This window comes from Mobula hypostoma, chromosome 24, assembly GCF_963921235.1.
Source record: "Mobula hypostoma chromosome 24, sMobHyp1.1, whole genome shotgun sequence".
NCBI lineage: Eukaryota > Metazoa > Chordata > Chondrichthyes > Myliobatiformes > Myliobatidae > Mobula > Mobula hypostoma.
The window spans coordinates 20,385,709-20,406,939 of NC_086120.1; the positions used below are offsets into that span (position 1 = coordinate 20,385,709).

Genomic DNA, 21,231 nt, shown 5'->3' on the forward strand with positions numbered 1-21,231 from the left:
GCCACAAACTTATTAATCACCCCTGCCGTGGACCACTTACTGGAGGTCTAAGACACCGACTTCTACAAAGAAGGGATCCGTATGCTACACGACCGCTGGACTAAGTATGTAAATGTAGGAGGGGACTATGTTGAAAAATAAATGTGGTAGGTTTTCTAAGATTGACTGCTTCTACCTTAGGCCACAAACTTATCAATCACCCCTCGTAGTTTGGCTCTGACATAATGTTGCTTTAACTTTAGTCTGGTAATACTGGCGCTTAACTCTGAACCAGTGAGAGGATTATTTACAAAAACCTATTATTAGTTTCCTTTTATAACTTTTGATAATTTTATAGGAAGGTGGGATTGGAAGAAGCCCCATTAGCTCCTTGAACTTATTTCATTATTATGTTTGGTTATTGTCTGTTCTGTGGCTCGAGTTAATAATCTTTCTCTTTAATCTCTAATAACTAATAATTGATTTAGACTTCTTACAACTTTTGAGAAATAATACTATATTTCCATTAACTGCATTCTTAATATGAAAAGAAGCTCTCTAATTTCATTTGTAAAATGCCTATCTCTCCTGATTGTGCCTCTTTTCCTCTTCAGATGAAACCTATGCTTTATAATTCACTCTCTTTGATCATATTGTCATTCTGAGCTTAATTAGATAGATACACATAGTTCTAAATTCAAGGCAATATATGTCAAGGTTATGTATTGGTTCTCAGAATTTAATCCTTTTAAGCTTTGATATTCTGATGATCTGTATGATATTCTGCTCTAGTAGGTAAAACATGATGAAGCTTTGGAGTCTGAACAAGGTTATGGTAGATAAATAGAAGGTTTTCTTCCTCTGCCGTGCTTGTGCAGTGTTGATCTAATTCACTAATGAAACATTATCAATGTAAATGGATTCTCAAATGGCAAAGTCTTCACCTCAGTCCTTTACTCTGTAACGAGTTCCACGCCATCCCTGTGCCTTTAAAAAGGTGAGAGAAGAAGCTATCTGTAGGATAGGAACAGGAGTAGTCCAACTGGCCTGTCGAGCCTGCTCTGTCATTCAGTAAGATTTTGGCCTATCTGGCCATGGACAGCCCTACCTATGTGCCTTTTTCCATAACAATATGCAAAAATCTATCTTGCTCTGTTTTAAATATATTTCATGAGATAGCCTCTACTGCTTTCCAGGGCAGAGAATTCCACAGATTGGGGGGAAAAAAAAGTTCCTCCTCATCTCCATTTACGCCATGAACCTTCAGGTCACGTCTCCTAGTTCTCATCTCACCTACCAGTGGAAACAACTTTCCTGCCTCTATTTTATCTCCTTTTCATATTTTAATGTTTCTGTAAGATCTCCTCTCATTCTTCTGAATTCAAGTGAGTGTAATCCCAGATGACTCAATCTTTCCTCATCTTCAGAATCAATCTGGTGAACCTTATCTGTCCTGCTTCTAAAGTCAGTGTATCTGTTCTCAAGGAGACCAGAACTGTGGATGCAGTACTCCAGATGCAGTATCATCATTACTCAGTACAATGCAGCATATTCCTGTTGCTCTCAAATTGAATCCCTTTAGGAATGAAGGCCAATATTCTATTTGCCTTCTTCATCACCTGCTGCACCTGCAAGACAACCTTTTGTGATTCATGCACACTGAATATCCAAGCTTATAAAAATAAGGCTACTGAATTTATTTAAAGTTTCTAATTTCTCTATAGGTTCGAAGTTACACATCAGATGGGAGAAGGGGCTTTCTTGGTGGTTTATTGGACAATATCAAACAAGAACTAGCAAAAAACAAAGAAATGAAAGATAGCATTAAGAAATTTCGAGATGAAGCAAAAAAGTTAGAAGAATCGGAAGCTTTACAAAGGGCACGGAAAAAATATGTAAGTATTTAAAACTTTTCTGTTATGCACAATTCTGAATATTATGGTGATTAAATAGTTTTATTTTTTTTCTAGAAAACCATTGAATCTGAAACAGTCAAAACCTCAGAAGTTTTAAAGAAAAAGCTAGAAGAGTTTTCAGAAACAGTAAAAGAGGTGAGTTCAATTTATGGGCTAACCAAGAACATTAGGCAACTGTGTAAAGAGATTGGAATTTTCTGAACTACTGCTTCTTGGACATAAATTTTACAGCATGAATGTTATGTCATTTTATCAGGTGATGGCATTGATTCCATTGGTTTTCTCCTGTTATGCCATGAACACATCATGCTGAACCTAGATGTCTACTTATTCTAAGTCGTATGAACACAAGAGCAGGGAAAGAGGCTATATTATCTCTTTAGCATGTGACATCAATAAATCAGATGATGGCTGATCTGAGATCTGACTCTCCAAACCATTCTTGGTTAATAAAGTCATTAGCCTCAATTTTTCAACCTCAATTAACAATTAACCCAGCGTTATTTTCACCAACTTCTGTCTGTGGTTGTGTCTCTGAATGCCATTCCTGAAAGATCTGACTCTAAATATGATCTTTCGTCCTAGATTCTCCAACCAGCAGAAAACGCATATTATTAAATGGAATTGTAGGAAGAATGAGAATAAGTGGGCAGGCTAGCAAGTGCTAGTTAATGGCAGCTTCCTGTCATATTAAAACTTTGTTGATTCCAGGATGTAATTATGCTTTCTTATACAAAGGCATATGAATGTTGGAAGAAGCCAAGATAAGAGTTTTTGTGGTGATATTCATGGTTGAATAGAATACCGATATTTTTCATGTTGAGCCTTGTAAAGTGAACACATGCTTACCAGCAACACGCAAGTTGCTGGAAGAACTCAGTAGGTCAGGCAGTGTCTGTGGAGGAAAACAAATAGTTGTCGTTTCGGGTTGAGATCCGTTGTCAAGATGAAGGGCCTCGACCTGAAATATCTACTGTCTATTTCCCTCTATAGTTGCTGCCTGTCTCACTGAGTTTCTCAAGCATCTTGTATGTTGTAGATACCAACATCAATGGTCTCTTGTGGCTTCATATGGTTGTCAGCACCTACAAGCTATAGTTCTGAAAGTGTTAGCACTTTGTTAAGTATCTACCTGCCCCATTCATGTGTGTCTGATGTTAGTGGAGTTTGATTATTTGTTTCATATGCTTTTGAAACCTGTTTATAGTAAGTATATTCATGTCTGCTTTACAGAGCCTCGATGAAGTTGGAAAATCTGATATTGGTAAAAAAATAAGGGAAGGAGTAGAAGAAGCAGCAAAATCAGCAAAACAGTCTGCAGAAACTGTCAGCAGGAGTGGGGAGAAAATCGGGAAGACTACTGCTTTCAAAGCAATATCTCAGGTAAATAAACCTACCTAAAGCAGTTTACTTCAGTGACTCTAATGCATGTGAGATATAACCATATTCAAAATTGCATTCAACGTTTATTTGATTTCACCATGAAAATGAAGCCATGTAGGATATGCTTAGAGACAAATCAAGGTTCTGCAGAAAAGCAAGTTCTTGCAGTAGTTCGGCTAACACATATAGAAATGTTGTGTGGAACCCTATGACACCTGAAAGTTTAAATTAATCTTTGCTTTAGTTATGATTCATTTTCTGAAATTGTTGAATTAAAATTAACCTATAATTCGATAATAATAATAAATACAGCCTCTCCGATTCAGATAAACAGCCAGTAAATGAGATATTGCATGTAGATGCAACAATGCTGTTTATCTTTCACACATTAAAAAGCAAAATCACTGACCAAAAATGCTAGTTAGGGACAAATTAATTTAAATAATCCTTTTCCTTGCCAGGAAGTGCTGATTCTTGCTAGAACAATGCCCTTTAGTTGTGCAGGTACCTCCAACACTTCATTGTCCATTCTATTGGTATAACTAATTTATGTTAAAGAGCATGACAGACTATGGGACATTACAAATTAACTGATCTTCACTCAGACCTTGTTGTTTATTTTTGATAGTACAATTTTAACACCATCCTGGTTAGAATTTAAAAGCCATCTAATCTGCAGTTAACTACAATAGAGAGTAGCACAAATCACATTGAGCACCAGGGGGCAGTAATGCTCTCTTCAAATCACAGTTTCAGTTTTCATTTTGAACTGTTAAATTAATGTTTAAGATGCAATTGCTTGATATTTTGCATAAACTTCACCATTGTTCTGTTTAAAATAATTCTTCACTATGCAAGCTTTGGATGTAGCTTGTATTGATATATTTGGTGCTTCACCAAAGGCAATTTTCTCTCAATGGAGAAAATCTCGTGTTGAAGTACATGCTGTAATCTGAAAAACATTGGAGCAGAATTTGGCCATTCAGCACATCGAGCCTGTTCTGCCATTCCATCATGGCTGATTCATTTCCCTCTCAACCCCATTCTCCTGCCTTCTCCCTGTAAGCTTTCATGTCCTGACTAATCAAGAACCTATCAACCTCTGTCTTAAATACACCAAATGACCTGGCCTCCACAGCTGCATGTGGCAAAGAGTTCCACAGGTTCGCTACACACTGGCTAAAGAAATTCCTCCTCATCTCCATTGTAAATGGACGTTCCTCTATTCCGAGGCTATGCCTTCTGGTTCTAGACTCCCACCATAGGAAACATCCTCTCTATATCTACTCTATCGAGGCCTCTCAACGTTCAATAGGTTTCAATGAGATCCCCCCTCATTCTTCTAAATTCCAGTGAGTAAAAGCACAGAGTCATCAATCGCTCCTCATCCCATAAGCCGTTCATTCCTGGAATCGTTCTCGTGTACCTCCTCTGAAGTCTCTCCAATGTCAGCACATCTTTTCTTAAATAAGGGGCCCAAAACTACTGACAATACTCCAAGTGAGATCACACCAGTTCCTTATAAAGCCTCAGCATTACATCTTTGCTTTTATATTCTAGTCCTCTTGAGATATATGCTAACTATTGTTCATCACTCTCCAATTTCTCTGGTAGTGAGGCCATCCACGTCCTTCAAGCTTGCAACCATCACCTATCAATCTCTCAAACACAGGACCCCATCCTCAATTATCTGCCCCAATACCCCAACTGCCTAGCCAACCCAACTGTTAACTGCAAGCCTGTATTGCACAATGACCTCCCCCAATCAGGAACTCCTAATAATAATCCTAATTTAGTGCCCAATTTTCCAGATTGAACGTTATCAAAACTCAGCAACCATACTCACAACACCAGCAATTTCATCTGCAACCAGTCTAAGCCCAAAATCTCACCCCTGACCCAAATTCCCATCACCATTTATGTGCATCAGTTGAACCTTTCCTTTCCTGTGATCCTGCCCCGACTTCCAAACACCAGCTCCTGCTCTCATCATTGAAATGCTCTCCCCGTGACTGCCATTGGATCTGGTCCTTGAACCTACTGGTGTTACTTAGGCTCCCTACACACAAGCAGCAAGAAAACCTACATAAGAAATTGGTCCAGGACCAAAATGGGAATTATGTTCCTCTGTGGCTGCAAATAAAATTCTAGAGCAGTGCTTCATGGCAGTAGCACCCTTGTTTTGTCCTCCTAATTCTGGGACTTTGGAGAGTGTTGACCAATGTACAATTCATTAACTTGGATGCTTTTTCATCGATGAAAGAAGACAAATAGTTAACAATATAATTGTTTCACTGCTGTGCCTGTGTGCTTTCCTTGAAATCAAACCTGAGAGGCTGTCATAAACCTCAATTTGATTTGCATCTCTTTTGTGAATCTGGTGAAATTTGTTATGCAGCCTCTTCCGTCCTCTCCCGTTAAAAAGAAACGTTACTTCCTGGCATATGGGCTCCAAAGATGCCAGCTCCAAAGAAAGCAATTTCAATTTGTAAATGCACCTTTAAAGTAGATGTACAGCCTACTTCAGATTTGCACCTTGCAAATGTGAAGTAAAACAAGTGGATATTGAGGCAAAAAAGAGATGCGTAAAATTAGAAACATGGTCTAAAAGCTAGATTAATTTAGATAAACATAAAGTGGAGGTGCAGGTGTTAGAATATGTGGAATTGGAGATAAATACCAGTTATGGAAACTCAATTGTGAGGGGGGGCAGACATGAGACTATGCTTTAGGCATGATAGAGGATCAGATAAAGGAGGAGGGGATGTTACCTTTTTACTAAGAGAAGATACTACAACAGTATTTAGAAAGGAAATTCTTGAGAGATAATGTAACGAGGCCATTTGGTTAGAACTTAAGAAATAAGAAGGGGATAGTCACCTTGGTAGGGCTATATTTTGGACACATTCCCCCTCCCCCTATAGCCAGCAAGTATTTGAGCATATGTGTCAAGAAATTGCAAGTAGCTTTGAGAATAGTAGGGTAGTGCTGGTGGGAGATTTCAATTTTCCTGGTGTCAACTAGGCTACCAGGATGAAAAGGACATGGGTGGGGTAGTAGCTGTGTGATGTGTCCAAGTCAGTTTTATCATAGTATATAGATGAACCAACTCAGGACATCCTCTTAGGGAACAATACAGCCAAGTAACAGAAATAGGAGTTAGGGAGCTTTCTGGGTCCAGTGACCACAATTCTATTAGTTTTATAATAGTTATGGAAAAAGATGGAACTGGACAACAGATTAAACACCTGAACTGGAGCAGGGTGAACTTTGAGGGATCGAGGCAGGATCTAGCTGAGCTTGACTGGATGATTCTGTTTAAAAACAAAGAAACAGCTGGAAAATGGGAGGTGTTTAAAATGGTCATATCAAAAGTCCAGAAGCATCATATTCCTGTCAAGGTGAAGGATAGACGTACCGAGTTCAGTGAAGTTTTGTTGACAAAAGAACTTTGGTTCTGGTCAGGGAAAAAGGAAGAAACATACTTTGCATGTAGGCCTTTGGATGCAACTAAATAACGACAAATATAAAATGCTTAAGAGCAAATCAGAAGAGAAAAAAGAGAGTGTGAGACGGATTTGACGGGCAGTATTAAAGATAATGCCAAGAGGTTCTTCCATTATACTATCAGTAAAAGGGAGACTAGGAACAGACTAGGTCCTTTTAAAGACCACCAGGGCTGCCTATGTGTGGAGCCGCGGAAGGTGGCTGAGATTTTTAATGTCTGTTTCTCCTCAGTGTTTACTAAGGAGAATATCTTGGGATGCCTGTGAATCTTTAAGGAACATTAAGTTGGGCAAGTCCTCAGTGACCTTAATGAAGACCAGGGAGGAAGTCACAGAGGCCCTTGTAGACATATTTACTTTGTTGTTAGCCACTGGCGAAGTTCCAGAAGACTGGAGGGTAGTTAATGTTGTTCTATTGTTCAGGAAGAGTCGTAAGGCAGGCCAGGGAACTACAGACTGGCAAGCCTAACTTCATTTGTAGGGAGGTTACTGGAAAGTGTTCTGAATGACAAGGTCTACTCATTATTTGAGTAATCAGAGCCTGATCAGGAATAGTCAGACTTGTGCATAGGATTAATCTTTTGGAGTTTTTCAAAGAGGTAACTAAGGGAATAGCTGAAGGTAGGGTAGTGGATTTTATTTATAAGGACTTTAGTAAGGTCTTTGGGAAGGTTCCACATGGCAGCGTGATCTGGAGTTTTAGGTCACATGAGATTCAGGGGGTGCTAGCTAGCGAGGTGGATTCAGAAATAATGGCTTGATGATGGGAAACAGAGGGTGGTGATTGGAGATCAGTTTTCTGACTGGAGGCCTTTGATTAGTGGCTTACCCCAGGGGTGCATGTTGGTACCTCTGTTATTCATTATTTATGAAAATGATTTGGATATGAATGTACATGGCATGATAAACAAGTTTGCTGATAATACTAAATTAAGATGTCTTGTTGATAGTGAAACAGGTTACAATGAATTAGAAAGAGATTGTGATCAATTAGCAAGTTGGACTGGGAGTGGCAGATGGATTTAATTTGTTAAGTCTGAGGTAATACATTTTGGACAGACGAACTAGTGTAGGACATGTGCAGTGAATGTCATGACCCTGGCGAGTGGTGTGGAACAGAGGAGTCCAGGGGTACAAGTGCATAGTTCACTGAAAACAGCAAGCAGGTAGACAGTGTAGTGAAGAAAACATTTAGCATACTGGCCTTTATCAGTCAGTGCATCAAGTTGAGGAGTAGGGACATTAATTTGCTGTTATGTAAGTACTTGGTGAGGCTGCACTTGGAGTATTGTGTCCTGTTATAGGAAAGATACTGTCAAGCTGAAGAGGGTTCAGAAGAGATTTATGAAGATGTCCCCTGGGCTCTGACCTGAGTTATAGGGAGAGGTTGCCACACTAGTTCTTTATACCTTGGAATGTAGGAGAATGAGGGATGACCTCTTAGAAGATTATAAAATCATGAGGGGTTTGGATATGATGGATAGTTATAGTGTTTTCCCCAAGGTTAGGGAGTCCAAAACTAAAGGGCACAAATACAAGATAAGAAAGGAGTGACTTTAAAGAGGTCAGAGGGTACCTGGAATGAGCTGGGAGTGAGCTGTCAGAAGAAGAATTTGAGGAGGGTACAATTGCAAAATTTTGAGAGACTTAATATGGAGGATTATGGGCTGAATGCAGCCATCTGGGTCTAGCAGGGAGGGTGCTGTGGTCGGCATGAACTGTATGGGCCAAAGAGCCTATTTCTGTGCTATATTGCTCTATGACTGATTCATGAAGCAAGTAAAGATAGGTTAGACAATTTGTCAGCAATATGTAAAGGAGATGTTATCTTAATTTCTTTGTTTGCAGTACGTGAATATAAATATATCCTTATTATTGTGATAATGATGTACTGGTGCAGAACACCTCAACACTCCTACCAAACTTGCTACACTGCTTTATGGCACGTTCATAAAGGGCACAGGTAGTACTTATCGAGTGCTGTGCTGTTTGCTGCATTACTGAGTCATTCAAAACAAACCGGGATCTGCTGGGATCTGTTAGGAAAGTTTTGATTATGCAAGTCAATCAATCTGGATTGTCGTTTTGGTCATTTGCAAAAAAGAAAATATAAAGGGAAGGATTGAGAAATGTATGACTAGAATGATATAAAAAATGCCAAAGCAAAAGAAATAATTTTTACTGTAGGAAAGACTGAAGGGAAAAATTTGCAATAAATAACTGTCTTTGTATTGAATATGCAGCCCTGTGGGCTGCCTGCAGCACATTTATGTGTTGGTTTCTAATGCAGATAATGTATTTGAGTCTAAATGTGTTTTACCAAATACAGAATCCTTCCTGATGTTTAAGGATCTCCATACTAGACTGAATAAACAGTGAAAATTTGATACAGACTTGATTCCTCTCTCAGTGCAAGTGTTTCTCTCACTCAGCAGTTTGCACATTGATCTTTTTTTTCATATCTCTTGGTGTCTGAGCCTCAAAAACTAGTAGAACAGATCATAAAATACGAGAAACATGAACACAAGGGCTTCTGCAGATGCTGGAAATCCAAGCAGCATACACAAAATACTGGAGGAACTCAGCAGGTCAGGCACTATCTGTGGAAATGAATAAAGTTTTGGTCCCCTAATCTGAGGAAAGACATTCTTGCCATAGAGGGAGTACAAAGAAGGTTCACCAGATTGATTCCTGGGATGGCAGGACTTTCATATGATGAAAGACTGGATCGGCTAGGCTTATACTCGTTGGAATTTAGAAGATTGAGGGGGGATCTTATTGAAACGTATAAAATCCTAAAGGAATTGGACAGGCTAGATGCAGGAAGATTGTTTCCGATGTTGGGGAAGTACAGAATGAGGGGTCACAGTTTCAGGATAAAGGGGAAGCCTTTTAGGACAGAGATGAGGAAAAACTTATTCACACAGAGAGTGGTGAATCTGTGGAATTCTCTGCCACAGGAAACAGTTGAGGCCAGTTCATTGGTTATATTTAAGAGGGAGTTAGATATGGCCCTTGTGGCTAAAGGGATCAGCGGGTATGGAGAGAAGGCGGGTACAGGGTTCTGAGTTGGATGATCAGCCATGATCATACTGAATGGTGGTGCAGGCTTGCAGGGCCGAATGGCCTACTCCTGCACCTATTTTCTATGTTTCTATGTTTCTAAACAGTCGAAGTTTCAGGCCGAGACCCTTCATCAGATCTGGAAGTGAAGGAGGAAGAAACCAGAATAAATGGTATGAGGGGGAGGGGGAAACTAGAAGGAGACAGGTGAAGCCAGGAAGTTGGGGAAGAAGTAAGAATTAGGGAGGTAATAAGTGGAAAAGATAAAAGGCTGGAGAAGGAATCTGATAGGAGAGGAGAGAGGACCATAGGAGAAAGAGAAGGAGGAGAGGCGATAGGTAGAAGAAGGGCCTCTGCCCCTTCGCTCTTCAGTCCTGACGAAGGGCTCCGGCCCGAAACGTCGACCGATCTTTTCCATGGATGCTGCCCGACCTGCTGAGTTCCTCCAGCGTGTTGTGAGTAGCACTTCTTCTGCTTGTAGGGATAAGTGCCTCTGGAAAGTGACGAGTGGGGGGGGGAGGTAAATATGTGTTTAGTGGTAGGATCCTGTTGAAGATGGCAGAGGAAGGTGATAGGTAGGTGAGTAGAGAAGAGGTGAGAGGGGACCCAGAGTAGGGAATGGAAGAAGAGGAAAGTGGGAGAGGGACAAATGACCACAAGTTAGAGAAATCGATGTTCATGCCATCAGGTTGCAGCTACCCAGACGGAATATGAGGTGTTACTCCTCCACCCTGAAAGTGGCCTCATTTTGGCTGTAGAGGCGGTCAAGGGCTAACATGTTGGAATGGGCATGGCCACTGAGAAATCCTTCTTTTTGCGGATGGAGAAAAGGTGCTTAACAAAGTATTCCCCCAATCTACGCCAGGTCTCACCAATGTAGAGGAGGCCACATTGGGATCACTGAATATAGTAGACGATCCTAAGGGATTTGCAGGTGAAGTGTTGCCTCACATGGGGCCCTGAATGAAGGTGAGGGAGGAGGTGATGAGCAGGTGTAGCACTTCTGGGTAGTTTCCCACCCTCCCCCCACCTTCTTTATAGGGCCTCTGCCCCTTCCCTCTTCAGTCCTGACGAAGGGCTCCGGCCCGAAACGTCGACCGATCTTTTCCATGGATGCTGCCCGACCTGCTGAGTTCCTCCAGCGTGTTGTGAGTAGCACTTCTTCTGCTTGTAGGGATAAGTGCCTCTGGAAAGTGACGAGTGGGGGGGGGAGGTAAATACGTGTTTAGTGGTAGGATCCTGTTGAAGATGGCAGAAGTTGTGGAGCACGATGTGCTGGATACAGAGGCTCATGGGGTGGTAGGTGAGGACAAGAGGAACTCTATTCCTGTTAAGGTGACAGAAAAAAAAACTAAGTGGTCCCTTTCCTAGCAGCCTAAGATAACTTGTATCTTTTAAAGTTGGTCTCCACTAGGAATGTAATAAAAGGCATAAAGACTATTTAGTTAACAAAATTAACAAAATGATGAAGCACTTGGACTAGCATAATCAAATTAGAGGTTGGAAATACAATTCCACAGAAGAATGGATATAGAGCAGAATCTTTGATTCCGAATCCATCTTGGATGTTTTGAATTGAGTATTTTAAATCCATTTTCACCTGAAAGGGTTCTTGGTCACTAGCTGTAGAGAATAAGAAAGGCTAAAGGACTTTTAACAGCATTGTTTAACTTATTAATTCATTTTAAGAGAAGCAGTGAAGAAACTTCAGAATTTCATGAAGTGAGAGAATTCACTGAGTCCATTATAAAATAATCAAACAGAAGACTTGAAAGTGTTAGGTTGATCATTATGTCACCAAAGGCAGTCGCAAATTTCTACAGATGTACTGTGGAGAGCATTCTAACTGGCTGCATTACTATTTGGTATGGAGGGGCCACTGCACAGGATCAAAAGAAATTGCAGAAGGTTGTGAACTTGGGGTCAGTTCCATCATGGGCACTGGTCTTAGTATCATCCAGATCATCTTCAAGGAGCGATACCTGAAAAGGGTGGCCCCCATCATCCAGGACATGCCCCTCTTCTCATTGCTTCCATCAGGGAGGAGGTACAGGAGCCTGAAGGCACACACACTCAACAGCTTCTTCCCCTCTGCCATCAGAGATCTGAATAGACAATTGAGCCCATGAACACTACCTCACTACTTATTTAACATATCTGTTTAATATATATATTTACTGTAATTCACAGTTTTTATCATTATGTATCGCTTTCGCATAACAACACATTTCATGACGTATGCTGGTGATATTAAACCTGGTTTTGGTTTTGATTCCGGTTCTGATTCTGATTCTGGTTTCATGCAAACGGTATGTGGTACATCACCCTCAATCTGAGCTTGATGTTCTGATCTAAGATGGAGCAGCGGTAGAAATTAGCCAGCAGTTAGACAGATACCAACAAGCTATGCTGCCATTTCCTGTTCCATGCTCAGGAGAATCTTAACCATGATATTTATCTGGGTTTAGAACATGCTAAGATTCAAAGCGTGAATAATAGTCATTGTGGTGAAATAGAACACAACATATTATCACTATGTAAACAATCCAGGTAATTTCACTTGTGCCATGCTCAATTTCTTTCTACATTTTTAATGTAGTGGAACACAGAAATTTCTGCTTTAATCAAGTATGCAAATTGGGAAGGACTAATTACCAAGCAGTGAATTTACCTGAACATGTTCTGCTGATTTGAGCTTTGCAGTTTATTTAAATTTAAGAAATCACCTGCAGTATTCAATTAGGGCCGTAGACTCCCAGAAGGTATGAAGTCCTCTTAAAACATGGGATGGCCTCCCATTGATACAGAGACAATAACTTCCTCCTTGTACATATAAATTTATAGTTTTTAAAAACCCTTGTATGGGTTGTCACAGGGGTTCAGGGAAATTGGTCATTGATGATCTAGCAGAGGCTGCAGTTAAATCTCCTAATCACGGAGAAGTCCTTTCTGTTGAAGAAAAGATTGATGAATTGAAATAATAAATTGTTCCCATATGAGATTTGATATAGTATATTTTCTCACCATGAACTTCACTTGCATCACTAAATGATTGATGTATTGATTAAAAGTTGTCCATGATACCAGGGGAACTTCCCAACCTTTCTCTGGAGAGGTGCCATGAAATCCTTTGTGAAACCAGGGGCTTGATTTAACATCTCACCCAAAAGGTAGCATCTCTGACCCTGCGTCATTTCCCTGGTATTGTTATGGGGTGAAAGCCTTGGTTCTATTCTCATCTTAAAGTAAGCTTTAATCCACATTAGCCACAGGCTGTTCGCACAAGATCACTAGCAAATTGAGCAAAATAATTCTCGTTCTTGATTTTTTCCCCTACTTTTTTGACCTCCTGCAGTCTTTATGGCAATGGTGATTGTTGTGCCTGTTGTGCAAGTTACTTCTATTTTCTGTGAGGAAAATAAAAGTAGCTTGCAAGGTCACTAAGGAAGAGTCACATTCTGAATAAAAGCCATGAGCAACTCAGATTGGGTGTCATATCCAAAGGCCATTAGCGAAACAAATTAGAAGTTTGCAACAATCTCCTAGTGCTTCAACACGAGGAATTCTGCAGATGCTGGAAATTCAAGCAACACACATCAAATTTGCTGGTGAATGCAGCAGCTCTAGGAGGAGGTACAGTTGACGTTTCGGGCTGAGACTCACCAGCAAATTTGATGTGTATTCCTAGTGCTTCAGCTGGGGCAACATTCCAGAAATCAAAGTGACAGTGAGACTGACAACAGTGATCACAGATTCATTGTGTGTAAAATCAAATTTCTGTAGCTGCTTCCTTGGAAATCATAGAATAAATATCGAGGCAAATAAATTTGGATAGGTCTCAAAGGAAACTTGAATGCTGGGACAGTAGCAACTCTCGAGAATAAGTGCCATTATCTGAAGTGGCTGAATATCAACACTTGGATTTGCAGTACATGTGCATATTGAGAATTGAGTCACAGATATAAACTGACTATCCTGGGAATAGTATGTGGCAGGCAAAATAAAATAGAAATTTGGACCAGTGTTTATATTTGAATCAATAACAATTTAAAAGTCTTTGTAGAATCTTTGTAGTGCAGCAGGTATATGGCAGATTTTCTCCTTGTCTTGGAGCAAGTGCAATATTTAAAGAAGACAAATAGTGCATGAATATCTAGATTTTATTGAAATGAGATCCATCTAATGACTTTTATTCACTTGTGTATATTTCTTTTTTTTGTAATTTTTTAAATTGAATTTTATCATCAAACAAACATTTCCACAAGATGTATTTCAGACACTGTACATATATATCATATAATCATATTTGTCACAGATCTCCACATAATACTTATCTGAGGTATACACTTATAGAAAGGCGAGGAAAGAAAGAACAATCGAAAGAAGAAAACTATGTACAAAGTAGGGAATGATCTTTTTTTACAACATATTCATTGACTTGTGAGAATAAAATCAGGCCTATGAGGTGTTATGTAGTTAAACATTTTTTCCAGTATGAATAAAATTGTTCCAACTTATGATTAACAGATGCTGTTATCTTCTTCATTTTGTAAATGTCCATTGTAATTTCCATCCATACATTTAAAGTTGGGCTCTCCTGTGATAACCATTTCCTGGTAAGGGTCTTTTTACCAGCCACTAGCAGTACATTCATTAAATATTTATCTCTTTTCAACTATTCTTGAGGTATATACCCAAAATATATGGTCTTACTCTCTAAAGTTATTTCACATTTAAAGATGTCTTGTAGGGCATTATGTATCCCACTCCAATAGTCTTTGATAACGGGCATTCCTAGAAAATATGATAATGGTTTGCATTCTGATTTCCACAATTTCTCCAGCAAACGGGGGGGGGGGGGGTTACTATCATAATGGGATTTCTGAGAGGGTGTAATAAAATATCTTATCAAGTTTTTCCACTCGAACTCCCTCCATTTCTGTGAACTGGTACACTTCCATTGATACCTCCATATTATTGTCTAGTCTTCCTCAGATATTATTATCCCTCCTTCCTTCTCCCATTTTGTTTTAAAGTATGAACTCGAATGTGTTTTAAGGTTTGACAAACCCTTATACACGCTTGAAATTATTCTACGGTTGTCTGAATTATATGCTTTTCTAAATAGCTCTATTAGACATGTACTTGCCTTGGTTACATTTTTAACTGTCCTATTAACATACTGTCACATCTGTAAATACCAGTAAAAGTCTTGTTTTTCTAATAAGTGTTTCTCATTTCAAAACTGAGCAGTGTTCCTTCTTTCATTATATTGCAAATAGCTGTTATTCCTTTAGCTGTCCAGTCCTTAAATCTAGCATCCAGTTTATTCGGCGTAAAATCTGAGTCATGTGCACACCATTTAAGAATTGCAATGTCTCTCTCTAGTTTATATTCTTTTATAATAGTTTTCCATGTTTTAAGAGTCCATTTCACCCATGGGTTGTCAATATTATTTATGTAGCTTTGCAGGTTGTTATCAGCCAAAATTGCCTGTATGGGGATGGAAAGTATCCTTTCCTCACTGTTTTTCCATTGATCGTTATATTAGGGGTTGCACCAGCATATCACGGCTCTCAAATGTGCTGCAAAATAATAATTTCTAACAGAAGGTAAACCCCATCCCCACTTTTTCTTGGCTAATTGTAAAGTTTTGAGACGAACCCTAGGCCTTTTACCTTGCCATATATATCTTGATAGCATCTTGTTCCATTCATTGAACTGATGTTGGTTAATCTCTATTGGTAGGGTCTGAAAGAGATATAGTAGTCTGGGCAGTATATTCATTTTAATAGATACGGTCCTTGAACTGAGACCAAGAAAAAGAATTAGGTTTCATCTTGTTATACCTTCCTTAATTTTCTTATATATAGGCTGATAATTGCATTCTAATAATTTTGCCAAATCTTTTGGCATAGTGATGCCTAAATATTTGACGGACTCTGTTTGCCATGCCCAAGGATATCTACTTTCAACTTCTCTTGGTGGGCTATAGTTATATAAAAGTAGTTGTGTTTTATCTATGTTGATCTTGTATCCTGATAATTGGCCATATTGTTCAAAGGATTGCATCAATTTAGGTAAAGAGTATGTTGGTTGCCCTAGATAGATCAAAATGTCATCCGCGTAACAGGCAAATTTATGCTCTGTCCCTTTAATAGTAATTCCCCTGATATCTTCATTTTGTCTGATGTATGGAGCTAATGGTTCCAGATATAATGCGAAGAGTAGTGGTGACCATGCATAACCTTGTCTTGTGCCCCTTTCTAGGGTAAAACTATTAGATAAATATCCATTGATTTTAATCCTGGCAGTAGGATTGTTGTATAGTGCCTGTATAGTTTTAATAATTGTGTCATGTAGACCAAATCTATGTAAAACTCTGTAAAGAAAATTCCAATTAACCGAATCAAATGCCTTTTCAGCGTCCACGCTTATCACCATTGCTTCAATTTCTTTTTTTATATATGATCCAGAATGTGACGTGTCCTTCGTATATTGTCTTGTGTTTGGCATTGTTGTATAAAACCTGTCTGATCATTATGTATCAGTGTGTGTAGAAACTCTTCTAATCGTTTGGCCATGATGGAAGTAAATATTCTATAATTCACATTAAGAACAGATATTGGTCTAAATGACCCACATTCCATTTTATCCTTGCCTTATTTTGGTATAGCTGAGATTATCGCCTCCTTCCAGCTGGGTGACATTTGCTCCTTTCTTAGGGCCCAGTTCAGTGTGGGGAGTAAAACAGGAATTAACTCACTTCTAAACTCTTTATACCACTCTGCTGTATATCCATCTGATCCTGGTGACTTGCTTAATTTAAGCCTACTAATTGCAGTTTTTAGTTCAGCTTCAGTTATGTCAGCAGTCATTGTTTTATCTTGTTCTTTGCACTTGTGTATATTTCAAGTCAATAAGTATGACAGAATCAGTATATTGATGCTGCTTGTCTCCCGGGGAACAGTGCCAGTGAATATAGACTCCATCTGGTAAGGAAGCTAAATAACCAAAAAAGAGACACTAGACACAGTCAGACATGAAGGCAGAGTTGATTTTTAACGCTTTGCTCCATCCCTTGAAGGTGTTTGACTTGTGTGGGTTTATGATTCCGTTGGCACTCTGACCCAGCATTACTTCACTCATGGCGTTCATCATTCTAACCTTAAGTATCATTAAATTATTTAAATATGGGCAAACTGCACTATTTCTAGTTTATTCAGTTCACTTGAATATTCCAGAATCACCAGTCAGCACATGTTTGTAAGAGTGCTCTCTGATTATTGTTTCCCTTTTGTTAACCCAAGGGAACTGCATGCAATTGTCATAGCTTGACCTTTTCCTACCTTAGACTCATGAAAGTGAAAATAACTAGATTTGTATAATGAAACACAGTTTTGAATAGTTTTGAATTTTTCACTGGTGAGTTGGAACATGTGTAGATGCTCCAGTTCTAACCCATTATATTCAGTAATGCAGGAGAAGGCAAGAAGGAGGAAACTTTCATCAACATCCCAATCCTTGACTAGAGCAAATGTGATTTGAAGTATTCTTCTGAATTTTACAACAGTTGCAAGAAAAAGTTTGTGAACCCTTTGCAGTTACCTGGTTTTTTGCATTAATTACTCTTAAAATGTAGTCTGATCTTCATCTAAGTCACAATAATAGACAAACACAATCTGCCTAAACTAATAACACACAAACAGTTGCACTTTTCCTGTCTTTATTGAACACATTGTTTAATCATTCACAGTCCAGGCTGGAAAGGGTATGTGAACCTTTGTACTTAGTAAGTGGTAGTACCTCCTTTAGCAGCAATAACCTCCACCAAACATTTCCTGTAGCTGCTGAGCAGACTTGCACAATGGCAAGGAGGAATTTTAGACCATTTCTCCATACAAAACTGCTTCAGTTCATCAATATTTCTGGAGTATCTTGCAATGACCACTCTCTTCAGATCATGGCATAGTATCTCAATTGGGTTAAGGTCTGAACTCTGACTTGGTCATTCCAAAACGCAAACTTTCTTCTTTTTAAACCATTTTGTTGTTGGTTTACTCTTGTGTTTGGGATCATTGTCTTGTTGCATCATCTAACTTCTATTAAACTTCAGATGATGGAGTGTTTCCCTGACATTCTCCTGTAAAGTGTCTTGATACAATTTTGAATTCATTGTTCCCTCAATGATTGCAAAATGTCCAGGCCCTGGGCAGCAAATCAACCCCAAGCGTTGAGACTCCTTCCACTATGCTTCACAGTTGGGATGAGGTTTTGGTGTTGGTCTGTAGTGCCCTTTTTCTTCCAAACAAAGTGGTGTACATTTCTGCCAAAAAGTTCAACTTTTATCTCATCTGCCACAGAACGTTGTCCCAGAAGTGTTGTGGAATATCCAGGTGGTCTTTTGCAAACTTGAGACATGCAGCAATGTTTATTTTTGGAGAGCCGTGGTTTCCTCCGTGGTGTCCTTCCATGAACACCATTCTTGTTCAGTATTTTTCTTATATTGGAAACATGAACAGAGACTTTAACAAGTTCCAGAGATTTCTGCAGATCTTTTGCTCTTACCCTCCTTCTTTTTCACCTCTTTCAGCATTGCTTGTCGTGCTCTCGGTGTGATCTTTGCAGGGTGCCCACTCTTAGGAAGAGTGGCAACAGTACTGAATTTCCTCCATTTGTAGACAGTTTCTCTTGCTGTGGACTGATGAACACTTAGGTCTTTAGAAATGTTCTTGTAGCCTCTTCCAGCTTCATACATCTCTACAGTTCTTCTAAGGTCCTCTGAAAGTTGTTTTGATGGAGGGATAGTGCACATAAACAGATCTTTCTTGAGAAGAGCAGGCTCTATCAGTAACCTGACTTTGTGTGCCTTTTTTTATAGGGCAGGGCACCTCTACAACCCACACCTCCAATCTCATCTCATTGATGGAACACCTGACTCCAAATAGCTTTTGTAGAAGGCATTACCCCAGCGGTTCACATACTTTTTTGAACCTAGACTGTGATTGTTTAAATGGTGTACTCAGGATTGTCAAGAAAATGTACAATTGTTTGTGTGTTATTAGTTTAGGCAGATTGTGTTTGTCTATTATTGTGATTTAGATGAAGATCAGAGCACATTTTATGAGTAATTAATGCAGAAAACTAGGTGATTGCAAAGAGTTCACAAGCTGTTTCTTGCAACTGCGTGCCATTCTACTGTGTCATAAGTTACTTATCATTAAATTATAGGACAGATTCTTTTTGAAGAGTATCACTTTTTTTTTCCACTTGTTTCTTTGCATGAAGTTAGTATGCAGGTGTTCAGTGGTGGACTTCAACAGTTTCTTACTAAATAAAACTTGACCAGATGCATCCGAGTAAAAGAAAGATTGGTAGTATTTTTGACCTTACAGTATAAATATTATTGAATTCTGGGTTGTGTGTGCACTTCTAAGGTTAAGGATGCAGCTGGTGCAACTAAACCAGAGTGGCCTGTTATTGTGTGATCACTTCTCAAAGAAAAAATGTAAAATTCTACAATGATCTTGCCAGATAAATCATTATTTCCCTTATATATTGAATTTATATAAAAAGTGCAGTAATCTACTTCAATCAACTTTATGTTTTCACTTCTTTCTTATTTCATATCATTAATTTCAGTTAAATTTTAGTAAACCTAGATTACTTTGACACCATTCCTGTTGATATCCTGTTTTGTTATGGGGTCACTTATTGATAAGACTTGAGGGGAGTGATATAACTTAGAAATTTGTGACTATAAGAATAGAATGGTTATCGATTTTTCTGCCATGACCCTATCACGCTAACTTGACCTATACTCCTTTGCTTCTTTCAGGGTGTTGAATCTGTTAAGAAGGAACTAGATGAGAGTGTCCTTGGGCAGAGTGGGACCTACCGGCCACCGTCATTGCTGAGGAAAAGAAGCGACTTTTCAAAAGCTAAAGCCACGGAGGAAAAAGTATTTGAAGCAAATGAGTATGTGATTCTTTGGTATTTCTGCAGCAGGTTTTCTCCCCACATCTCCTGAAGGTGTTAATGATCTATCTGTCATTCTCTGCTAACTCATTCAGGTGACCATTCTTAAAGTATGAGCCTAGATAGTCATCAACAAGCCATTCGTTTGCATTTTAAAACTAAATCACCGGCTTGTATATCAGCTTCTCTATGTCAACCTCACATTTTAAAGGTAGGACGGGAAAACAGAGCCTTAACAAAAGGTAAACAGCATCTAGTACAATTTGAGAAGAAGGATGAGGGTGAGGAGGAGGGTTGTAAGACTTGAAGAATGATTTCTAAAAAATGACTTTTAAATGGGTTATGAATAGGGAAAAACAGGTAGGTTTCATGATCATTCCCAATAAAGGCATTGTGGTTAAAAGAATTGTGGATCATAGATCACTGGTGATTTGAAGCTTGGAACTGTAGTGATTGGTAAAGATTATAACAACAGACTTGAGAGGGAAATTCCTCGGTGAACTGTGGAAGCATATGGCTCATTAAGTTAAAGACTAATAGTGACAGCACTTGGTCTTTTTTCCAGGGTTAGAGAATCAAAAACTAGAAGAAATAGATTTAAGATGAGCAGAGAGGAACAACTTTTTTTACACAAAGGGTGTGGACTATATTCAATGAGCTTTCAGGGGGAAGTAGCTGAGGCAGGTACAATAACAACTTTTAATAGGTAATTGGACAGTTACATGGATTGGAAAGAATCAGAAGGTTATGAGCCAAATGCTGGCAGATGGGGCATCTTGGGCAGCGTGGACCAGTTGGACCTTGCTGTATAACTCTATGATTAATGTGAAGCATTTTGGGAAAAAAGATGAGGTGTGCACCATAATCTCAGTGATATGAACAGAATGGCAGAAGAACAGAAAATGAATAATTATATACTGCAGTCTTCGAAGATGACAGAACTAGGTGACGTGGCTATTAGGAAAGCATGTGAGATCTTTGTTTTGATATTAATGGTGTAGAATATAAAAGTGACAAAATCATGCCGAGGAATGGAAGCAGACTACATGGTCTCTCAATCCCTCTCTGCCATTCATTTAGATTGTGGCTGATTCTCCCACTTCACATCCTTGTTCTTGCTTGATAAATATTTTCATTAATTCGTTTGTTCTCTAAAAATGTATTTTCTCCACCTCAAATATATTCAATAACTGAGCATCCATAGCCAGTTCCTGACCTTTTATTCTGAAGCCTTCTAAACACTACAGTCAAAGCAAACGGTTTCTCAGCACCTTCAACGTCAATTCTTCCCCAGCTTCTTTTCTATTAGTTCCCTTCTCTATACAGAGTATAGCCCATATTCTATTTGTAAGATGAGCTCTTCGTTCTAAGGGTCAATCACTACATTACCTGACTTTGGTGTGGAG

General features: G+C 39.0%; 1 protein-coding gene across 1 annotated transcript in view; it reads left to right on the forward strand.

Annotated features, from left to right (window-relative positions):
- The window catches only part of timm44 (translocase of inner mitochondrial membrane 44 homolog (yeast)), an 87,179-nt gene that overhangs the window by 15,306 nt on the left and 50,642 nt on the right, over positions 1 to 21,231 (forward strand). The window contains exons 3-6 of the mRNA XM_063032302.1: positions 1,704 to 1,874; positions 1,950 to 2,030; positions 3,129 to 3,278; positions 19,686 to 19,825. Of these exons, the coding sequence (XP_062888372.1) occupies positions 1,704 to 1,874; positions 1,950 to 2,030; positions 3,129 to 3,278; positions 19,686 to 19,825 (542 nt within the window). The remainder of the gene's footprint in view (positions 1 to 1,703; positions 1,875 to 1,949; positions 2,031 to 3,128; positions 3,279 to 19,685; positions 19,826 to 21,231) is intronic.